Source organism: Antrostomus carolinensis, unplaced genomic scaffold, assembly GCF_000700745.2.
Source record: "Antrostomus carolinensis isolate BGI_N321 unplaced genomic scaffold, ASM70074v2 scaffold8991, whole genome shotgun sequence".
Taxonomy (NCBI): Eukaryota; Metazoa; Chordata; class Aves; order Caprimulgiformes; family Caprimulgidae; genus Antrostomus; species Antrostomus carolinensis.
The window spans coordinates 1-21575 of record NW_010296282.1 but is presented as its reverse complement, the minus strand read 5'-3'; the positions used below and the strand labels follow the sequence as shown (position 1 = coordinate 21575).

Here is a 21575-nt window from a genome sequence, read left to right as displayed (position 1 = left end):
GTAAAGATGAGACACTTCTAGACATTTGGAATAACTGCCCATGAACCAGTTTGTATCTGCAAGCAGTACAACAGCATGCATGCAATTTGCATGCATGTGTCTGAGCCCAGCTATACTGCCTTTGGACTCAAGATAGTCCTCATTGCCTACCACAGCCTACTAGTTTGGGTCTCTATTATATCAGGAAGCCCAGTACAAGTGGAGTAGATGTGCCATGAAATATCAACCATAACTTTCTGAACATCCCCTCCCTGCTCTCAATACACCTTTTCCCTCTTCTACATACTTGGCGGAAACAAATTAAGTTCCAGGCATTTGCTGGGACTATTCATGAAGAGGGCAGCACATTAATGAAAAGCCAGGTGTGGATAGTACTGTAAGATCTGTAGAGCAAAGCAACTGATGTGGAGAACAGGATGTCTACAGTGTGTGCTGCAGGGTTTTTACTTCCAGCTAGTCTGGACCAAATTTGAAGCACGTCTTTTGGCTTAATGTCACCTGAAAGGAATCCATTTCATGCTCTATGAGGATACTCCATCATGTGAACCAAAGCATGCAAAGTGAAGACAGTCTTTAAAAATAACACACTCCTTATCTACACTGTAATGTTAAAGGAGAAGAAAGAACCCTCAGAATCCAGGGGGCACCAGGTCCTATTTCATAATGAAGATAATGGTAAAATGGATCACTTGACCTTCAGCTGTGCATCTCTCCATCCCAGGACATACTATCGCAGCTTCATTTCAAAGATGTAAAGAGAGAGATGGAGTGGAAGATTTCAGGAGTGCTGAGGGGTTAAGGTTAGTTCAATAATATTTTTTAATAATTATTTAAAATGTTCATCTTTGTCCCCTCCTTATACAGATATTATGCCTCTGCTCCCAGTATAGCTAATCCTATGCTCAGCTTTTTTTGTAAATTTAGAGATGTCATTTTTCTGCCAGGTTTTCTTTGGTGGTTTGCCTTTTTTTTAATCCCTTGTTGCCAGATAACACTGATGAATTTCCAAGTAGTCTTACTCTATTTGGCGACTAAAAGAGTCCCTTGGACTGTAAGTACCAGAGATCAAAAAGAAATAAACCTGGATCCACTGCACATGAGAACAAGGGAGAAGCACTGCCAAGGTGGGAGAAGTACTTACCCTTAAAATATTGAAAAAAAGAAGGCCTGTATGGTCTCCAGTTCCTACTTCACCAAGGTGGAGACCTGCTTGTCACATATGCTGGTCTTGCAAGGAGGTCTCCGATATTTTGGGATGCTTAAGGTAACGTCAGAGACTCACGGTTGGGCACCTGAATCCCACCACGACAGTCTAATACATTAAAGCTGTCCTGAGCTTGTTATTTACTCTTCATTTAAGACCTCATGACTCCCATGAATTTTCCAGGGTAAGCTGGCACACTCAGATAGCTGCTATCTGCACCCAAATACAAGAAAAGGAGTGACAAACTTGCAGCACCTACAGCATGAAGGCAGCTTTCCTTATCTTATTGCATCAGATGTAGGCATTAGCATTCTCCTCCATGCTCAAACACTGGAGATAAAAGGAAAATTGGTGACGGTACAGTACACTTGCTACAGATATGCAAGATCTATGTTTCTGACAAAATTTCAGCAGCACTTCTTGTTCGTAAACTATGAAGCTTACCATTTCAGGTTGTTTTCCAAAGGTTCATATTAAAAACCAACCAACCAAACAATGACCCCAAACTATAATCCATCATGCCTAACTGCATCTAAAAACTTTGAAAGAAAAAAAACCAACAAACAAATTATATACACTTGTTAGAGAAATCTAATTTTAATTGCAACATGATATGTAGCAGAGTAGTTTTAGTACAGTCACTTAAATACACAAGATTAGGATAAATACTAATAAAACTTGAAAAAATTACAGTAAGAAAATAAGTTACAAGACAAAAAGAAACTCTCTAGAAGAAGCCATAATAATTTGATAGGAAAGAAGCATTTCAGAGTGTTTTGTTCCATGTTCCTCTAATAAGGATTTTCATTCTTTCTATTTAATAGAAAATAAAATGTATGTACATTTAACTGAGTCTGTATTAGCTAGTACATATTTAAAATGAAATCTCTTCTCACAAACCCGGGTAGAGATGGGTTGTTTTCAGATTAAATAAGACTGGAGTGCCATTCTTTTTCTTCTTTAAAAATTCCTTGCTTCTTTTTCAATTTAAGCTTAGACCTTCATCATTATTTAACATTGTGCCACTATATTTTTAACAACTGTAGTTCTCTAGGCTAAGATAATAAATACAACTTTATTTTCTTATTTACTCTTATTTGCCTCTTCTTAAAGAGCACATTCCCTCTTAATCACTTCATGACTGCATCAACTGTACATAAGAAACAAGGTAGAAAGAATACTATGTACTGTCAGCTGTCTCTGGTACAATTTAAAAATGAGAAACTGGGGTATGAGGTCTGTTGCTTGGAGTCTCTGTGGACTGTCAAAAATACATCTCAAGCCATTATTCTGAAATTTTTGAAGTGAAACACACAAACAAGCTCACAGGCCACTTCAGTTCCATGAGCAACTCCTGAAGGAGCAGCTACTTCTTAAATGTTCAGGCTGTGTCCTTCATTAATGGATTTATGTACTTGGTAATAACGATTATATATGCATTTTAAGAAAAACAGAAAAAATCCCACTTGAATTACTATAGAATTTTTTCAGCATTTTATTAAAAATTCAGATAAATCAGATTTATATGAACAACTGCATAGCCATTTTAAAAGCAGCATCTACTTCTTAGATAAACTTTTTATAACCACACTTTACTAAACCATGACTAATCTCATTCCCGACTCAAACCTAAAATGTTAAAAAAGAAAAAAAAAAAAAAGGCAGCAAATTTTAGCTGTAGGATCTGGATTTTCAAAAGCACCAAAGGGAGTTGCTACCCATTTCCTATGGGAACTCGAGGCAGCTAATGTTCTGTGGTCATAGCAGTAGCACTCTGGTAAATCCTGCCTGCAGCACACACAAGATAATACTGTTTATCCTGCAAACTGGAATGACTTCAGTGAGGGTCAGCAACTCCCATAACTTATTGGGGAGTATTCATGTCCTCATGGGAAATGGCAGTACCTGGTATGTCCAGGTCTCAATGTAGTCTGAAGTAACAGAAAATTTAGTATTTCAAAATAATAACATCAGTGATGATGAAAATCTACAACCTTTTTTCCTAATATTGACTATTTCACATCTGTATACAGGAGTATGTTTACCATAAATGTGACTGAAGGACATAGTTGATTGCATTGGTCACCAACAGTCAAGAAACCATTAATAAAACTGAAACAGTCTCTCTATCTGCTACAGAATATTCAAAGCTTATCAGTCCTTGATCATGCTAAGAGATTTAAAAATAGTCTATTAAATTACCAGTGATTAAGCAAGCTTACATATCTGGTGGAGTTAGAAGAAGGTTTTGAGCTGCGTTAGTACATGTGAAGAGTTGGTAAAATACCATTCTATGTTAGATCAATCAATTGGGAGTTCTTGTGGGAAAGCCAAGGAAAAAACAACACTTTGTGATTTTTTTTATTTTTTTTTTAAAAAGGAGAAAATGATGAATATGATCATGAGTAGTTCATAATACAACCCACTGATGGCATATTATGCTACCATTCTGTCAAGGTCTTCAGCTGAACACTACTGCAAGCAGTGACTGCAGTACCTAGTTATGGCTAGAAAAAGATATGGAAATAGGCAAAAAAATTTCATTTGCATTCACTTCTTTACATAAAGGTACATGCCTTTAAAAGCAAAAATTGCATGAAACTGGATGATAGTAAGAAGTAGTTTTCAGGAGTGTGATTTCTGGAAGATATAATTTAAAGCAGTCATTGCTGTAATAACAATAATGATGCTGATAACTTTTTGATCAAAAGCTTTTGCCTATGACCAAAGGTGATAATAAAACACAGAAAAGAACAATTATCAGAGTAAAAAAAAAATTATGAAAAATATTGACCATTTCCATTTCTGCTTGTCTTTCCTCTAGTCTCTGAATAAGTGAAAGATTATTCTGACACGCTAGTTAGGCATGCTCCACTCTTTAGATTGTAAGAAGAACAAGAAAGGAATTCTGTTAGCTCTCCTTATTTTGCTAACATAAATCTCAAATGGATGAGCAAATTTATCAGCAAGATTTCCTGTGTGCCAGTGCCATGGGCTCTGTCCCAGTGTGGATTCCCTAGTTTTATGATTAAAGACCGTTGCAGGGAATCTCAGGTGGTGGAGTGGGTAAAACAGCAGCAAAATACTGGCAAACATAGGTAGGAGAAAATTTGGATTTTAAGTAGAGGAAATGTGGTCTATTTAACTGTAAATTTCAGACTGACACTTGATAACCAGAAATATGAGGAGCGAGGAAGTTAACATTTTATACCAGCACTTCGAAACAGCATCAGCTTTTGAACTGCAGTCAGGAGAAATCTAGGTTTCTCACATTTCACTTGTCTTAGGTTTTCAGTGCATTATGGGTTTTAAACTGAAATCAAAGGCTGGTAATGCAATGCCTAGGAAAGCAAAATCCCTCCCTACAAATGAATTACTGCAACTTCTACTTGGTTTTCAGTAGGGAAGATGATGCGACACTTTTTATTGGAGGACTGATAAATATTTTTGTAAAAATGTTGGGATCATAAATGGACTCACCTACGCATGAGCAGCTCATTTTATTTTTAAAATTAAAAATAATGATGGTAATATGTAACTTCATTATTCACCCAGTCTGTTTTTCTCAGGTGATAAATAATGTTGCATATATTTTCTGCAGTACATAAAAACGTCCCAATGATATACGAGTATCTGGGCTATAGATCAACAAGTAAACTGAAGATAAGTTTGCACACAAGATACTGCAAAGTGACTAATAATTAATATAACTACTGAACTGTTGAAATACTAACAAAAACCTGCCTGTAAGCAAAGTTAAATCTGCCTAGAAGATAAGTGGGCTTTAGGCTGAAAGATTCCCCTTGTATTTAAAAGCCCCGAGTGCATGACTCTTACTTTCATAGGAAATGCAGTCAAGACAGCATCATTCAGCCATTCTTTTTAAGAACGACTTTGCCCATCTGTCAGCCAGGATTATTATGCATAATCTGTTTCATACAGATATGCTGCTGTAGCTGTAAACTAAAAATGTCAAAATCATGCTACCAGACTTTGAAAACAACAGTCAGCTGTAAAAGAAGTTTCACCGTTAGTGACCAGCAGAAATGAACAAAATCGGTGCACTACAATGTAGGAATTGGCTTTGGCTTTTTTAGCTAGAGAAACATTTTTCCAGGTTTACAGAAGAAATCAAGTTTCTTTTTACTTTTAGACTAAATGGCTTGGCACTTCTAAGGCAATAATCTTGCAATGCACTGGCTTGAATACAATTAAAAGGTCTATTAATCTTCATTCTCCGGGACGTAAGAAAGATTATCGGTTATTAGTTAAAAGGATACCCTGGAGTCCCTATTATAGAGCTTCGTAAATAGACCTCTGGTCAAAATAAGACTAGGTTACTGGCAGGACATATCCAACCCTGGGACTCAGTTCTGCCTTTGATCTGACACAGATGTATTTTCTTGGCTTTCAAAACACCCTGTAACGCTTATCGGCTCTCTGCACCTACTGTGGAGTGTGTGAAAAGCACAAGGCATGACTGATTTAAGGGATTAACACTTCTCTAAAATTGTTGACCAAGCCTGGAGTTACACAGGAAAATATTTTCCTGTTTCCCCAAAGTTTTTAAAAAAATAAACAAATCACTTCATACTGTCAGAAATGGAAAAAAAATGCCCCATATTTGGCCTGAAGCACTGAGCATTTACTTCCAGCTAAATGAAACAGGAATTTTTGAAAGCAGTTTTCCTAACGACAGAATTACAGAGAAAAATGAAAAATTTGTTTTTAAAAAAAGGAAAAAAATAAAGAATTCCATGTTAATGAAAGAATATTATACTGTCTCAACCTCCTTGTTCTGTTTATTTTTCCTTTTCCTTGACTGTGGGTACCTTTGCTTGTATGGTAAATGTCTCTGTAGAAGAGCAACAGAAAAGGACAAGATGTACTAGTACAAACCAAGGGCCCAGTATTTAGCTTCCAAAAGTGGCCAAAAGCAGATACAAAAGGTAAAATATATACATACATGTTAGCCTAACACACCTGAGGTATCCATTAATTTTCAGCTAAGTGAATTTCTTGAGCCTCATGTGTTTTCTTTCTATTTAGTACTCCTAATGGGTTTCTTTCTGTAAGAACTGGATGAGTTCATGTCCAGTCTCCCCTTGAATTCAAATCAACTTCTCACAGCCACAAAATCATTTGTCAGAGTTTCTCTGATCTATCATGCATTGTGTAAAACAACCTCCTAAGACTTGACTCCCACTGTTGATGTCCTCTAGTTCTTGTCTAGAGGACATCAACACATACTTCCCTTATCCATGCACAACAAGCAGCATCTTATTATCCACTTCTGAGCAACACAGAGATGGAATGGGGGTACAGAAAGCATGCAATTCCTAAATCCTCAGTTCACAGTCTATAGGTGCCTAGTGGTATGGACTACCACTACTATAGTAAGCTCAATGCTAGTTTTAATCTCAGAACCATAGAGTGGTTTGGGTTAGAAGGGGCCTTAAATATCATTTCACCCCCCTGCCATGAGCAGGGACATCTTCCACTAGACCAGGTTGCTCAAAGCCTCATCCAACCTGGCCTTGAACACTTCCAGGGAGGAGCAGCCACAGCTTCTCTGGGCAACCTGGGCCAGTGTCTGACCACCCTCACAGCAAAGAGTTTCTTCCTAATATCTAATCTAAACCTCCCCTCTTCCAGTTTAAAGCCATTTCCCCTTGTTCTGTCACTCCCTGCCCTTGTCCAAAGTCCCTCCCCAGCCTTCCTGGAGCCCCTTCAGGTACTGGAAGGCCACTATAAGACCTCCCCAGAGCCTTCTCTTCTCCAGGCTGAACAGCGCCAACTCCCTCAGCCTGTCCTCATAGGATAATCTGGATATTTTTCCTTTTGTTGGTATAAACCTGCCACCTGGTAATCTCATGTGACCTGAATTCTTATATTGTGAAAAATACTGCATATTGCATTCCCAATCCACTTTCTCTGTACCCTTTTCTGACATTTTTTTGTTATGTAACTTACAGAGAACTTAGAAGATCGGTCTCAGAGTTAAAAAAAAACCAAACAAAAAAACCCCAAACAAACCAAAAAAACAAAACGACCCACAACTCAAAATCAAAAAGGTAAAAGTCTGTGAAGCACTTTAGGCAACTGAGCTAGAAATCTTTTCCAGGATGGTATGGACAATGGACCCTGCACTGAACAGGAGCAATTGCTCTAGTTAGGTGGAGGCGTATGACTAGTGATTGCAGTGCATGACATTCTTTACTACCAGTTATTATCCTAAGTACTGTGGCTAAAATATACAGAAATAAATACCAGCTAAATGCTACATACTGTCTACCAGCATTTACACTGCCTTCACTACATTCTGTATCAGACTCCTGATACTTATTTTTGAAACACCACAGCACCAAATCTAACTCAAAGAGTGACGATCAACATGCTGCCACCCGTATCTGAACATACACTATCTGGCTTCTATGTCTGTTTCAAGTAGACATTGTTTATTTGGAAATTAACATTTCTGTAAAAAACCAAACATTTGCTGTTACTGTAATAGGTTAGTTAATGGCAGTTCCTGAGCTGTAAAAATCTTCCCAAACAGCTCTTACAGCCTTTTGTGGGCAATGTAGTCTTACAGTTGGTGTGATAAACTAATTAATATAACAACAAAATAACAGAACTGCCTGCCTTCATTTTTTATCCCTGCTACATGACAATTAAAATCAAGTGCAGTTCAGTGCAGAGATCTGTATTTTATAAACAATGCCTTTTTAGAATCGTGACATTGAGTTCCTTTTTACTTATTTCCCTTTAATCTCTGAAATAATGGTGTGATACAATGCAAAGTGACAGCTGATCAAATTGTCTAGAAAGCTCCTCATACAGAGTCTCTATTCTAGTTTTAAAGACCATATTGCCTAAATGGCTGAAGTGCAATGCTCAAATGAGATTTACAATTCTCTGTAAAACTGAGGAACAGATTAAATTTGAATAATTAATTTTAATGTTTTCATTTATTTTCTTGTGCATTAAAGTTTAACTTGCTTATATCTTTTAATGCAAGAAATAAAATCTAATTCCCAGAATTCAGTTCTTGTTCCAGTCAAAATGAAATGGAAAGGCTCAGGAAATGTGGGAGGACTGCAATGTAAATTGATTAGCCACAATTTCCACCTTTCGAGCGAGCTTCCATAATAGATGATTTTTTAAAATCACGGAGTTAGATGTTACTCAACATGACAACATTTATTTCCAACTGCTCCATTTTTTCCCACAATGCTGTTATTCCTTTTGAAGTCTGACTTTTCAGAGGGTCAAAAAATACAACACTGCAGTCCTTCACCACCTATCCTCTCTTCTCCCAATAGTGTGTGTCATTATTTTTGCATTAGAACTAAAACCAGATAACATATTATGAAACACAGTGGAAAAAGGAGAAAGATTGAACACTCCCCATATACATCTTCAGAGATATAAAATAACCCAGACATGCAAAATTCGCAAAAGATCCTTCCTTTATTCTTTTGTTTTTTATGATGTGTATTCAAAATGGAAAATTATCTTAGAACTAAAAAAAAAAATAAAAATTGCTTGTATATGTACAATCAGATTGCCTTAGCAACACAAAATAACATACAGTAGGATGTGGATTAAAGAAAATAAAGGGAACCATGATGAAATTCTCTGATAAAAACCCCTAAATAACTCTTAAATTCTCATAAAACAGAGATTTAATTTTTAATATCAAAAGACTTTCTAGAACCATGAATTATTGCTGTGAACCTTGGAAAACAAGACTTCTAAGCTCCTCTCAAGAAAAACAACCCCTCTGATGTATTTCAGAATACAAAGCAAATCCTACCATCGTCCTGCAATTTATATTGATGTACATTTGGGGGAAGTGAAAAGAACAAACGGTTTGGTGGCAGATGTTGTGAAAAACGGTCAACCACTAATAACTAAGCTGGCAGCTGTTTTAAAGCAGCTCTGAGGTTTATTTTGAGTAAAGCAGCCCTCCCAGTGGAGACAGATCTGAGGGCAGAAAACAGGCAAGCTTGCCTGAGGAGCAAAAATTAATGTATCATTCATTCATTAGTCACCAGGCACCTCTTTACTGATGGTCAGGCTATCAATCCCATTAGCTCTTTTAGATTTGGCTCACGTTCTCCTAATGTGTGATCCATCATTGTTGTGATGTCCACATGCTTTGGTTGAGGTTCACCTCACTCATTGTACCTGTATTAGCATGCAATACAGGTTTATATATATGGAAGAAAATCAGGACACTTCCAGAGATCTTGTTGAAGTGGATGAAGAACCTTCACAGGCTCAATGAGAGACACTGAAAACAATATGGCTTTCTTCTGTGGTTACCTTGCGTGCTGCTCTAGACTGTGCAACTGCTGTGCCCTGAGGTCCTTATTGAGTGTGGAGGCAACTATGGTTTGTCAATTCAGTTGGTCACTGACTTTTATAGTCTCAGCATTGCCATAGGTTAATAAACCATGTAGGTTAATAAACATAATTGCCATGAGTTAATAAACCACCTTCTAAAACTATCTTACTTTTTTTATTCTTTGGCTCCACGAAACATCAGCTGAAGCTGCCTGCTAATTCTCCCAAAAAAACATGTCTTAGTTACTCCTCCAATGTGCTATTGAGGTTTCTAAAAGTTGAGGATGCTCAGCATTATGTAGAAAATCACAAAACTGAATCTATAGTATTTGTATATCTAATATATATAGTGGCAGTGTTTGAGTTCAGTGTAACTGAAGTATAAATAAGACAAACTGAGGAACATCCCAAAGTCAAATCAATAAAAATAAATTCAGATAAAGGAATATAGAGTGAGGGTCTCTTCCTGTAGTTATAAATACTGTAACAGGCCTTCATAATATTTCTGATATTGCCAAAGGGGGATCATTAATGATCTACAGTAAGGCCTTTAAAAACATTCTGATAGTTTTCTTCTTAATACTTCTTAACTGAAAGCAATAGTGGTGTGTTATATCCCACATTACCTCTTAACAAAGACGACCCACTAAGACAGGTCTAAATATTTTTACTTTTGCCATTAGAAGTAACAGATCTGTGTTTTTCACAGTGATGTTTTCCTTTTACTAGCTATATATAGAATTAACTTCTAATTGTGAAAATATTTTTCTGCTTAATTACACAACAAAGAAAGGTTGGGTTGAAATAGGATTAATATATCTTGTGGTTAATTAAACATGAAGCTTCTAAGGAGATCAGTCCAACAACAAAAGCAATTAAGACTTGGTTATGTATAGGACATAATTAGGCAGGCAGTTCTTGTAATCCCAAGGACTGACTTTTGAAGGATGCATTCCTTTAAAATAACCTATTATCTGACATATTTTAGAGAAAACTATCAAATGTGAGCACAAGCACTGTCAACTCAGATATCGTCTCAGCTCTGTCCTGATGTCAAAGATGAATCACAGATTAAAAAACATGGCTCCGTTCTGAGAAAACTTGTCTCTATTTCTATCTTTATGCTTGTTGAGTAAGTCTGTGATTTGATGTACAGACAGATGCAAGCCCAAAAATCAGTGAGGAAATTCCAACAAGAGGCTGTTCTCACACTGTATTACAAGTCTCAAGGTGCTCTTGAACAAGACCCAGATAATTGAAGAAATGTTTAGTTGCAGTATTTTTGTGTCTACTGTGATTTCCCTTGTAAATTCTCCTTCTCTCTTTCTCACCTTTTCTAAGCTGAGATTTTTCTCTTATGTCATGTTTTCTGAGAGAGAAACTTCTCTTGCGTTACTTGAAGTTCAGGCAGGATGAATGTTATTAAGTAGAGTGGAAAGAGGGTCTTGCACAATACACTGCTATCTAGACACACCTGAGTTAACATGGAAACCACAAAACAAAAAAGCCAAGCTATTAAGTATTCTGCTGAGACCAACACTAAGCTATGATTGGGATGTTATTGGGGAAAAATACAAGATGAAACCAATGAACAGGCTAAGATTCAGAAACAGCAAGATAAATGTATGCATCTACTTTATGTGATGCTTTAACATGCTGAGATAGGACTGTTTCATTTTTCTGCTTACTGCTAGGTAAATGTCAGCCTGGTTAAGCACATTTCCCCGTCCTCTGAAAAAGGTTGCAAGGTAGTTTGTTGCCTTATAATTTCGATTAATTTGAGGTCCTTTGCCGCCACTACTTCTTTCCGTTTTTGTCTCAATTCCATTACTAACTTAGCAAAAAGATACAATCTCTGTTCACCATTTGCTAAGCTAGGAACCGATCTGCTTCTATCACCTACTTCATGCAGGGAACAGAATAAGAAAATGAATAGCAGATTTTGAACAAATATATTCTGAAGTCAACCAGAAACTTGTAATACAGCTTCACTGCGTTTTTCAAGCAGTATAAAGACTAAAATCATATGAATACAAAATTAAGAGGACTATTCAGTGAAGAATAGCTTTCCAAGACCTTTGTATATGTTACTCATAAGATCTTGACAGATACATGAAGAAAATGTGTTATTGCTTAGTCAAGAAGTAACATTTGGGAACAAATGTGCAGGGCTAATAAACACAGCACAGTCCAGTTAATAAAACATTGAGCTATCAGAAAAATATAACTAGACCTAGTTCCACTCTGCACTGGCTTTTGTGTCCTCTGTTTTTACATCAGGTATTTTTTGCTGCTTAAAGATACTTGACCTTGTCAAGGTTGCTTCATTTCTCTCCCTCATATGGATTTTCTTTGTCATCCTTTTGTCTTGTTGAGACTGAAGGCATTGTGGGGCAACAACTGTGTCCGTGTTGAGTCTAAAACTAATTCAGACATAGCTATGAAAACAATTAACAATTTTATTTGGAAAAAGTGGATGCTATTTTGAAACACTGCCATGGAAGAAAAAGGCACAAATAAGTAACACATTTGCATCCCTGCCTTCTGTATTCCTTTCTAGCCAATTTTGTAGCCATTTTGTTATTTTAAGAGAGAGAAAGGAAAACATGGTTTTGTTTCACAAATAGAGACAGAACATTATTTCTAATCAGTGGAAAGGATAGCTAGGTAAAACAAGCAGGAATTGAAAATAATGAAAAACTAACATCTTTCCATTAAAATTTAATGCGTGTCATTTTCTGAAGGTGCTGCTATTAACATCAAGTAAGAGCAACATTTCCACTGTAAGCAGTCAGTAACAAAAAAGACTTCAGACTCAAACCCTATGTACATTGAAATTTAGAACAACCAGAGAGTTTTTGCTTACACTCCCAGATTTTTTAAAGCAGGATCAAAACCTGTTATTGTGATAGGAAATGGGTCATTATTCAATTTAACTTTCGTCTGCAGGGGAGTGATACAGAGATAAAAAAATACAAGTTAGTAAGGGAACTGACAGTAGTCTCTTGCAATGCTTTAGAGCTAGACATGATCCAACTGCTTATGGAAACCTCTCCAGTAATTTTTGTTAGAGATGATGAATTTGTTACATTTCAGAGAAAGTCCCTGGAACACTGAGTTAACCCCTCATTTTTTCCTGAAGAGAGAGTAGGAAATAGAATTCACTGAACAGAGTAGGACTTTGTGAAATGAAACATTTTTCTCCTATAAAATCTTAACCATAGCAAATTTATGCTTCAGATGGACTTTGTCCTTTGTACCTGTTTATGAAGGTGTTGTCATACAAATTTTATCCCAGGAGGTAATCATGCTATATCTATTTGTTGCCTATTTCCTGGACACCTTGCAACAAAAAGCTTCTGTACTCTGCCTCTCTTTCTAAGAATATCCTTGTATTTGGCCAGAGTAAAATCAATGATTCTACAAAGGCTCTAGACTTTGTTGCCTAAATGATAAAATACAGTCTAAATACAGCATTGGAAATGCAAAATAAACCAAGATTTTATGCTGCCTTATTTAATTTCAAGGCTTAAATTCAATTACCACTATAAACATTTCCATAAAATGAATTGCAGGAGAAAGCTTTGCAAAGTCAAAAGCAATTTAGGAAGGGCAATGCTGAAATGCACAATTTAGTAACATTATTAATGTGAATAATGCATTTAACTTGAAATGATTTAAGGGAAAATCCAGAGAGTGTTAGAGAGTGACCTCTGGAATGGCCATCAAATATTTGCTGGCAGGTAAGTGCAACTAGGAAAACATGGCATACCTCTTAATACCATTTCTCTAAGCTATGTGTTTGCTAGCAGTGTTAAAAAAGCATTGGCAACATACAGAGAGATCAGAGCTAAAATTAAAAAAAAAAAAGGAAAGAAAAAGAGCTTGCTGTTCATCTTGAGCTACACACTGTCTTAAGAGCGAATAGTGATCATCTAGCTGCAAACTTAAGTTTATGGTTTGTGGGAAAGTGAAGAAGTCAGTAAAGAGACTTGTTTGGCATTCTAGCCTCGGCAGTGCAAAGTTGGTAAATTCAACAGTGTGCAATTTAGAAGTGAGTACCTCTCTTTACCCACTTTTATCTTTGACAAAATCATTCAGAACTATTTGTCCATTATTACCTTATTCTACCATTGGCTGCTTTTTATAGGGAAATTTATTTACAGTGAGTTTCTGGCAAAGTACAGAAAGGAAAGGAAAGATCCGTATTAATAACTGAACCACAACCTGCTTTATTGTATTGCTGCAGCCTGTGAACTATCAGACTATGTGAACAGAACATTACTCTGTGAAGCTCCTCATTGAGGTAAGCAAAAGACCAAGGAGATGCCAAAGCTGAGTGTCTGAGTTAAGTCCTTCAATGAGAAAATTACAGCTGCCTTGCTAAGAACCACAAGAAATCAGAAAGAAGACAGAGCTGAAAAGATAAAATGACCAATATTAACTGTAAATGTCTTTCAGTATCCCAATAAAAAGCATGGCACAGAGAAAGGTTGATCTCTGCACAACTTGTCTTTTGCCATCTGAAATCTGAGAACTCACTTTTCAGCTGGTGAGAAATTATAATTCAAAAACAGTACCAACTTTGCATTTGAAGAATGAGAAGGAACTTTTGTTGCTGTACATGTAAAGGACATTGATTCCTTTCCTGATGTGCTGGTGATGGCTGTGGTTTCTGGAAGCTTCAGAGACAGATACAGGACCTTTGTTTATAATGTGTTATAACTAAGCTTACAATCCCCATAGAATACGGTATCTTTCAAAGACTAGTCACAATACACTGCTTAGCAGTCCAAGTCTTCTGGAAGTCATGTAATTTCCTCATTATGTTAATTACTAGATTGATCTTAAACTAACATTTCATCCTATTCCAATTTTGAGTGTGTCAAGTCCTTATTTAATTAAGATGTTGTTAAGTGTTTTCTTTTTTTCCAGAGTGTGGGTGTTAAAATATTTAAGCTGGTGGCCAGACAGAAAACACTATTTTAACAAGTATTGGTATTAATGCTTGCTTTGCTAGCAACACAATTCAAAAGATAATTAAACGATGCACACAATTTTCTCCTTATGAGTTGTTTTCAGCATTTAGGAAATGCTACAGTATAGTGATTTCCTATCTAGTAAGCCTCTGCAGAATTCATTACAAATAAACAGGTAAATACAACAAAAAAAGGGGAGAAAGAGGCAGGTGCAATAATAGACAAGAAGTAAATACCACATGAGAGACAGGAAAAAACATTAAATAAGCTCAGCTAACCGATATGAGATGCAAAATAACGTTCTCTGCCTGTATTAATAAAGGGAAGGTTTCACCTCATGTAACTTTCATAGTTCATCTTCTAGTTTAAACTAATTGTCTATCTCTCTCTGTGGTTAGGAAAGTGAAGGCATATCTCCAGCGTAATTCATAACAGGAAACTTAAGACACTTACTTAGTATAGGATGAATTATTCCCCGATGGTGCTGTCCTCTTTCCATTGACTATAAAAGGAGCCTAAGCAACTAATTAGAAGTTGATATCTTAAGATACCCATAAATTGCATATATAAGTTTTGTATATAGAATACAAAAAATTAAAAATTGATGTAGTTAGTTCCTTTACATCAGGTTATAGAGCCAATAACAAGGTGCAATGCAAAAAAAGTCTGGGTTGCCTCTCTAGGCTCATGTTAGCTGTACTCCCCATGAGGCTGCTGGAGTTGACATAGCATCAGGCTATGTTACCCACTGTCTTGTCTTAATCTCCATTTATCCTAATATTAAGACAATTTCAGATGACTTGCATTGATGGTGCAAAACACAGTACCACTGACAAGTTTTGTAAATACTGGAGAAACATACGACAAAGTCTATTTTCTATAAGAGTACTCTATAAGAAAAACTGAGTAGAAGCTGGGTCTGGCTTAGCCTTTAAATAACAGCTCTCTCATCTGATCACCTAGAAGATTAAACACTGTAAAAAATGCTAGACAATGAAGATAAGTAGATCCTATGATGGCATGAGACTTTGTAGATAGAGATAGTTTTGTATATCTGTATTACAAAAATTGAAAAAATATTTGGAATACAATTTTGCCTTTGTTTTCAAACAAAAGACTTTGTGATGTAAAAAAAGATGATAATGTATTAAACTGAAAGAATAAGTCGATTACAGCACCAAGACAATTGTTTGCTAATGGTGTTGATGAAAATCTCAGTAATGTTGTCCAATGCTGGAGATTCGGTTGGCAGGAAAATACCCAACCCAAATGTATTATACTACTGAAAATCATCACATTTTCAAAATGTGTAGGTATATATATATAACAGCTGCTATGCCAATCTTCAAACAATCTGCTATCTTTATCAGCAACTGTTTTTTCCCTAATAGTGCTTAGCTGATTCCATCACATACAATCAGCAAGAGAGACATTACAATAAGACATTGCTTGATGCTCCACTCTACTATTTAAGGGACAGATGATTTTCTTAAATCACCTGAGCTCAATGGTAACTATATAAAAGAACTGTGGATTAACTGTATTGGGTTTATCACTCATGCACATCAAGCTGCAGAACCTTCCACTAGCTACGCAGCAAAATACAAACTAAGCAACCAGCTGAAAGTCATTTTTGCCCTGAGTAAACTGTTTTAAAGTTTCAAGTATAACTAGAAACATAAAGCTACTGCAGTGCTGCTGGTGACCTGAAGATAATATGGAAATATAAAAGGAACCTCAGCAGGCTTCCAAGATGGGCATCCTTTTCATCCAGCTGTGCTCTGTAGAGATACAGGCCTTCAAAAAACCCCAGTATATCACTGGTCTTAAGATAAAATACTAAAAATAGCCATGTTCAATTAGAAAGTTAGAACTAGGATAACATGCAAAACAGTTTATGCAATGGATATGGTTGGGGGAAGAAGAAATCTGTGTCTCCAGCTATTTGGAGACATAAAATGAACTGAGAAGCTTTTAGCTCCAAGGCATATTGCAGAGGATGGTAGATCAGAGAAACAGCATCAGAAAAATTACCTGCAGAAGCACCACGAAAAGGAAAAAGGGGCAAAGGTATTAAAGTACAATGTGTTGTTGTCTTTATTAGGCAGTGAGAGAGTAGCAAATCAATACAATGATGGATGTGGCATCTGCCAATCTAGCAGAAACAAGGAAATATTTTAAACCACAACAACTCAACTAACACTAAATAGAGAAAAGGGAGTTTAAGCTGATGCCCTGATTTCATAATATATAACTGCAGAAAATTAGTAGTAGAGTGGGAACGGATTTTGAGGAAAATGTTAATTCTTTTAAATTATATTCTTGGCTTAGAAAACGAGATACAGAGTGGTGAAAATCTGTTTACAAGAGCAGTCACCAAGCACCTGAAATACCAGTAGGAATAATTTTCAATAACCTTTATAGCCTCAGTGCCTCATTTTCGGCATAAGATGGGAAGTACTTTAACACTTTCTTTAATGTTAAATAACTGAAGAAATGGGAATTGGGGTGACTGGCTGGAATGACAGTCCTGGACTATGTCCCAAAGGAAAAGAAGCACTCCCCAAACTGGCAAAGCAGCCTGGTCATGGTAGTTTAGCAAGAGATGCTGGGAAAAGCCTGTGAACTGGTTCAAGGTAGTAAATTATGCTGACTTCACTTCCCCACCTCCCCTAATCTTTAATTTTACTGTTACTCAGATAATTTCATGGAGATGTCTCCAAAAGGAAGGGAAACCCTAGAGAAAAGTATTCAGTAGCAGAGAGAGTTGCTGGAACTGATTATTTGCATTAGATTTGGTACCAAACCTGAACTACTACATTGTTCTCTATCATCACACTACATAGATTTCAACTGCAATGAGTACAGAGGCATTAAACAGGCAGGTTACCTAAGTTAATGGCAGCTCCTGTGCAGTTAATTAGACCAAGTAACTGACATGGCATCTACAGCATCATCTTTAAAGGAATGGCATGAGTGCCCTTGAGCAAGGACGTGCAGCATTTCAGACCCAGGTTATGACTGAGTTGGAAAAGTACAATTTTGATCATCTAATCTCATTAATTTTACTTCCACATCACAAAAATACTTCCATTACTAACGATGGTGTTTGGTGTAAAGGGGTGTTGTGTGAGGAACCTGGAGATAGTCAGTGAGCAGAGTCTAGATCCCAACAGATTTTCAACAATGGCAGCACTGATAAGTTCAGTATATTTGAACCCAAAAATGCACAGTCTGTTTGTGGAGCCACCTAATACTTCATATTCCTGCCCTCCAGCACTAAATTATGGATATAGCAATACGGAACACTTTAAAACAAAGAACATACTTGTTTATGGCTGTATTTTTAAATAAGTAGGAGTTTCAGCATTTTCCTTTTTGAAATAAAACTAAGTAAAACATCCTCAGTTCATGATGGATAATTTATCTGCAGGGTTTATTAAAAAATGCTGTGAACTGCCCAGAAGTAGCAAGTAGCATTTATGCACATGATGCAAACATCATCTCTCAGCAACCATTATCACAGCAGGCACTCTGAGATATGTGTCAGCACACAAGCTTTTAAACAGAGGAAAAGTTGATAGCAATGACATTTGGGCATGGATCCCCCAAAGTAACTGTAAGTATCACACAGAATCACAGAATCACAGAATGTTGGGGATTGGAAGGGGCCTCGAAAGATCATCCAGTCCAATCCCCCTGTCGGAGCAGGAACCTAAATGAGATCACACAGGAAGGCGTCCAGGCGGGTCTTGAATGTCTCCAGAGAAGGAGACTCCACACCCTCCCTGGGCAGCCTGTCCCAGTGCTCTGTCACCCTCACTGTAAAGAAGTTTCTTCTCAGGTTTAAGCGGAACCTCCTGTGTTCCAGCTCACACCCATTGCCCCTTGTCCTACCATTAGGCATCACTGAGAAGAGCCTGGCTCCATCCTCATGACATTTGCCCTTAACATATTTGTAAACATTAATTAGGTCTCCCCTCAGTCTCCTCTTCTCCAAGCTAAAGAGACCCAGCTCTTAAGTAAGAACAGTTCAAATCATCCACATACCACATACTACAATAATAGTTTTTTAAGGCATTCAGTAGGCTTTTGCCCCATTTTATAGGCTTTCTAGTGAAAAATATAAAAGATAAATCAAACAAGGCATGTGGAGAAAATTCAAAAGGCATGGAAATCTAACACTTGAAGTATCATACTGGTAGGCCAGCTTCTTTAGCAAATCCAGAAATCTGTATCTTACTTTAAGACTATTTTAGGATACCATGGAATTGTTATTGGGTTCATTCCTTGTAATATGTAATTGCCGAGGGATAAGGGCATACAAATAAGTTGGCTTTCACATGCTTTTTCATACAAATGTGTTTTGACTCAACTCCGTGAAAGCAGCTGGTGATAAAATTTCAGTCAGTGTGTTAAAAATTTACAATGCAATACTCCGCATTTTAAAGAAAAAAACAGCAAAGAGAACAACAATGAATGGATGAATTTAAATGACAAGCATGTCTTTCTTACAGAATTGTTACCTAGACTTGAAGCATGTGAGCCCAGCTCCACTTGTGAACTGAATTAAAAATAATCAGCCTATAGCAGAAATTAATGACCAATTTAAGCACTGAAAAAACAAGTGTTTTTAATGCCACCTGGTTTTTTGTTGTTATTTTTTTGTTTTTGTTTTTCTGAACAAGAAAACTTATCATACTCTTGGAAAAATATTGTTAACTACAATGACTTTCAGGAAAGGGTAAATTGGTCATATTCCTGTGAAGTTACTGAACTCCTATCATAGCCATATGACAAATGAAATATAAAATGAGTATTTCTTCACAACTTTCTTTTGACCAGATAAAAAATGTAGGCCTGATACTTTAAGGACTCACAGAGACTGTGCAACTGGTCAGACTCAATTTGCAGGTTCACGTAGGTTCAAGTACAGCAGGACTTAGAACAGAATGGAAAATTTTAGAATGTAAGAATTAAGTCTGCAGCCCCTTGCCATCTCTAGTTAATTAAAAATCCACTGTCACCCACAGGTAGAATAACACACCATAGGATATTTCTGTGGAGTCTCTGCACACCCTTGGTTTCTTGGTATCACTGATGGGGCTAAATATGATACAACAGCCTCCTTTTTACAGAGAAACATTTTCATCTGCTTTTCCACAGCAATAAAATCTCCGTTCTCTCCAGAAGTTACTAACTGCCGTTTCAAGAAGCTGCTCTACAAAACTTTCAGCATGTCCCAGGATGTGCAGTTATTCAAAAGTTAAGTAGACAAGGCAACTGCTCCTTCTTCTCATTATGTATGTTAACTTGGAGAAAAGATAGTAATCATATTGCAAATTGCTTAGCAACTGTAGGTAAAAAAGCTAATATGTCATAATTTATATGTGAGAAGATTGCAGGGGGTTAGCAGCCACGTCTAGTGCTATTGAGGCTTCTCACTGAGAACTTCACTGTAAACTGGCAGCTGACTCAAAACACTGCTGTTTTCAACAGTTCAAAAAATGTAAATATATCAGCGACTGGTCAAATAGGCTTCCACACCAGTGATTTCTTGCAATCTTTCACATTAGTGACTTGTATAAATCACTCCCAGGCTGAAAACAACCCATGTGCACAGATTTATAATGAATTCAAGTGCTGAATTAGTCTTGCTAGCTTCAGAACAATGCTGGAATGTAATTTTGAGGAGTGTCAATTAGACAAAGATAATTTCTACAGGCCAGATTTGCTAATGTGCACAAAGCTGAAGTAAATATGCTTTCCCAGGGAGCTCTGGAAGGACAGAATGGGGGGAAAAAAAATCACCTCTTTCAACAAAAGAGGAGAAAACATTGAAACAGATCTGCAACTACTATTTGTGTCCATTAACAAAGGAAAATTAATGTCTGCTGGGTAACTCCTAAGGTTTGGGTAGTGGAGCTGAAGGTTTCCCTGAGCAGGGTTTTCTGCAACTGAGGTACAAGATGTGAAGATCTGTGTGGGCTTTATAGCTTCATCATCTACATGTGGCAGTTAGGGTGGTTATACTCAGAAGCTGAAGAATATGAGTATAATCTTGATAGTCAGCCTTCTCCATAACTGAAACATAAAGAAGATTAACATTTGGGAAATTGTATGAAACTTTACCTGCAACCACTGTGACTGGTCATTGTGGCCAGAGGTCCAGGCATTAACTTTGCCTTGCTTGTCCAGCCGGGCTTTCCTGGGCTCCCAAGTGAACATGTCCATGTTGAGTGTTCGGAAAACACTGGAGGCAGTAATTTGGTAGTCCTGTATATGTCCTGATTTCATCCCCAGAGGTTCAGAGCAACCTGGAACAGCAAAATAAGATCTGTGACGCTACCTACTTAACTCTGTAGGTGGTTCAGGTTTTCTGTTACGGAAAAGGAAACTTGCAAGTCTCAAAGAAAAGGCTTTAATCAAGAGTACTGTTGGAGGAACTTGGCAACAAACAAATGAAAAATAGCCAATTCACGGCACTTTATTTCAACACTACCTCAGAAGAATCAAAAATAAGCTAGAGAATTCAATGTAATTTATGCTGGTATAAATTTATAAAGGCAAACAAACAAAAAAGATTACTTTTGTCTCTTCTTATCTTGGTTTTATTTTCCTGTCCAGCAGCTTGCTATTGTTTCCCCTATTCAGTTTGATTTTATCATGCTTTTATGCCATATCACATCAACCATGTGTTTACCTACTGAGGAAACATTAATTTTTCTTAAAGCCACTGAAGTAAAATGTCAACAAGTACTGAGTCTTCTACACTTCTGAATTACTTGACACCTAGCCAAAAACTTAGAAAGCCCCAATACCCAGTGACAGTGGAAGACTACAGAAAAACAGTTGTGAAGGAAGGAGAATAGTAGGAGAAAGTTGCTTAGGAGAAATTGAGTGTTAAAGGTTTATTTGTTTAAACCAAGTGGATGTCCCACATCATTGAGTTATTTTGATTGTAGCAAAAGAGAGATCTTGGGCTTCTCCTTTCTCTGCCGAATGTCCATGGGGAAAAAAATAAAATAAAATAAAATAAA

General features: G+C 36.9%; 1 protein-coding gene across 1 annotated transcript in view; it reads right to left on the bottom strand.

Moving 5' to 3' along the window:
- The window catches only part of LOC104532905 (EGF-like repeat and discoidin I-like domain-containing protein 3), a gene marked incomplete at its 5' end in the record, with an annotated part of 36642 nt that extends 15790 nt beyond the window's left edge, over nucleotides 1–20852 (bottom strand). Inside the window, one exon of the mRNA XM_010178229.1 lies at nucleotides 20668–20852. Within this exon, the coding sequence (XP_010176531.1) occupies nucleotides 20668–20852 (185 nt within the window). The remainder of the gene's footprint in view (nucleotides 1–20667) is intronic.
- Nucleotides 20853–21575: the final 723 nt, after the last annotated feature.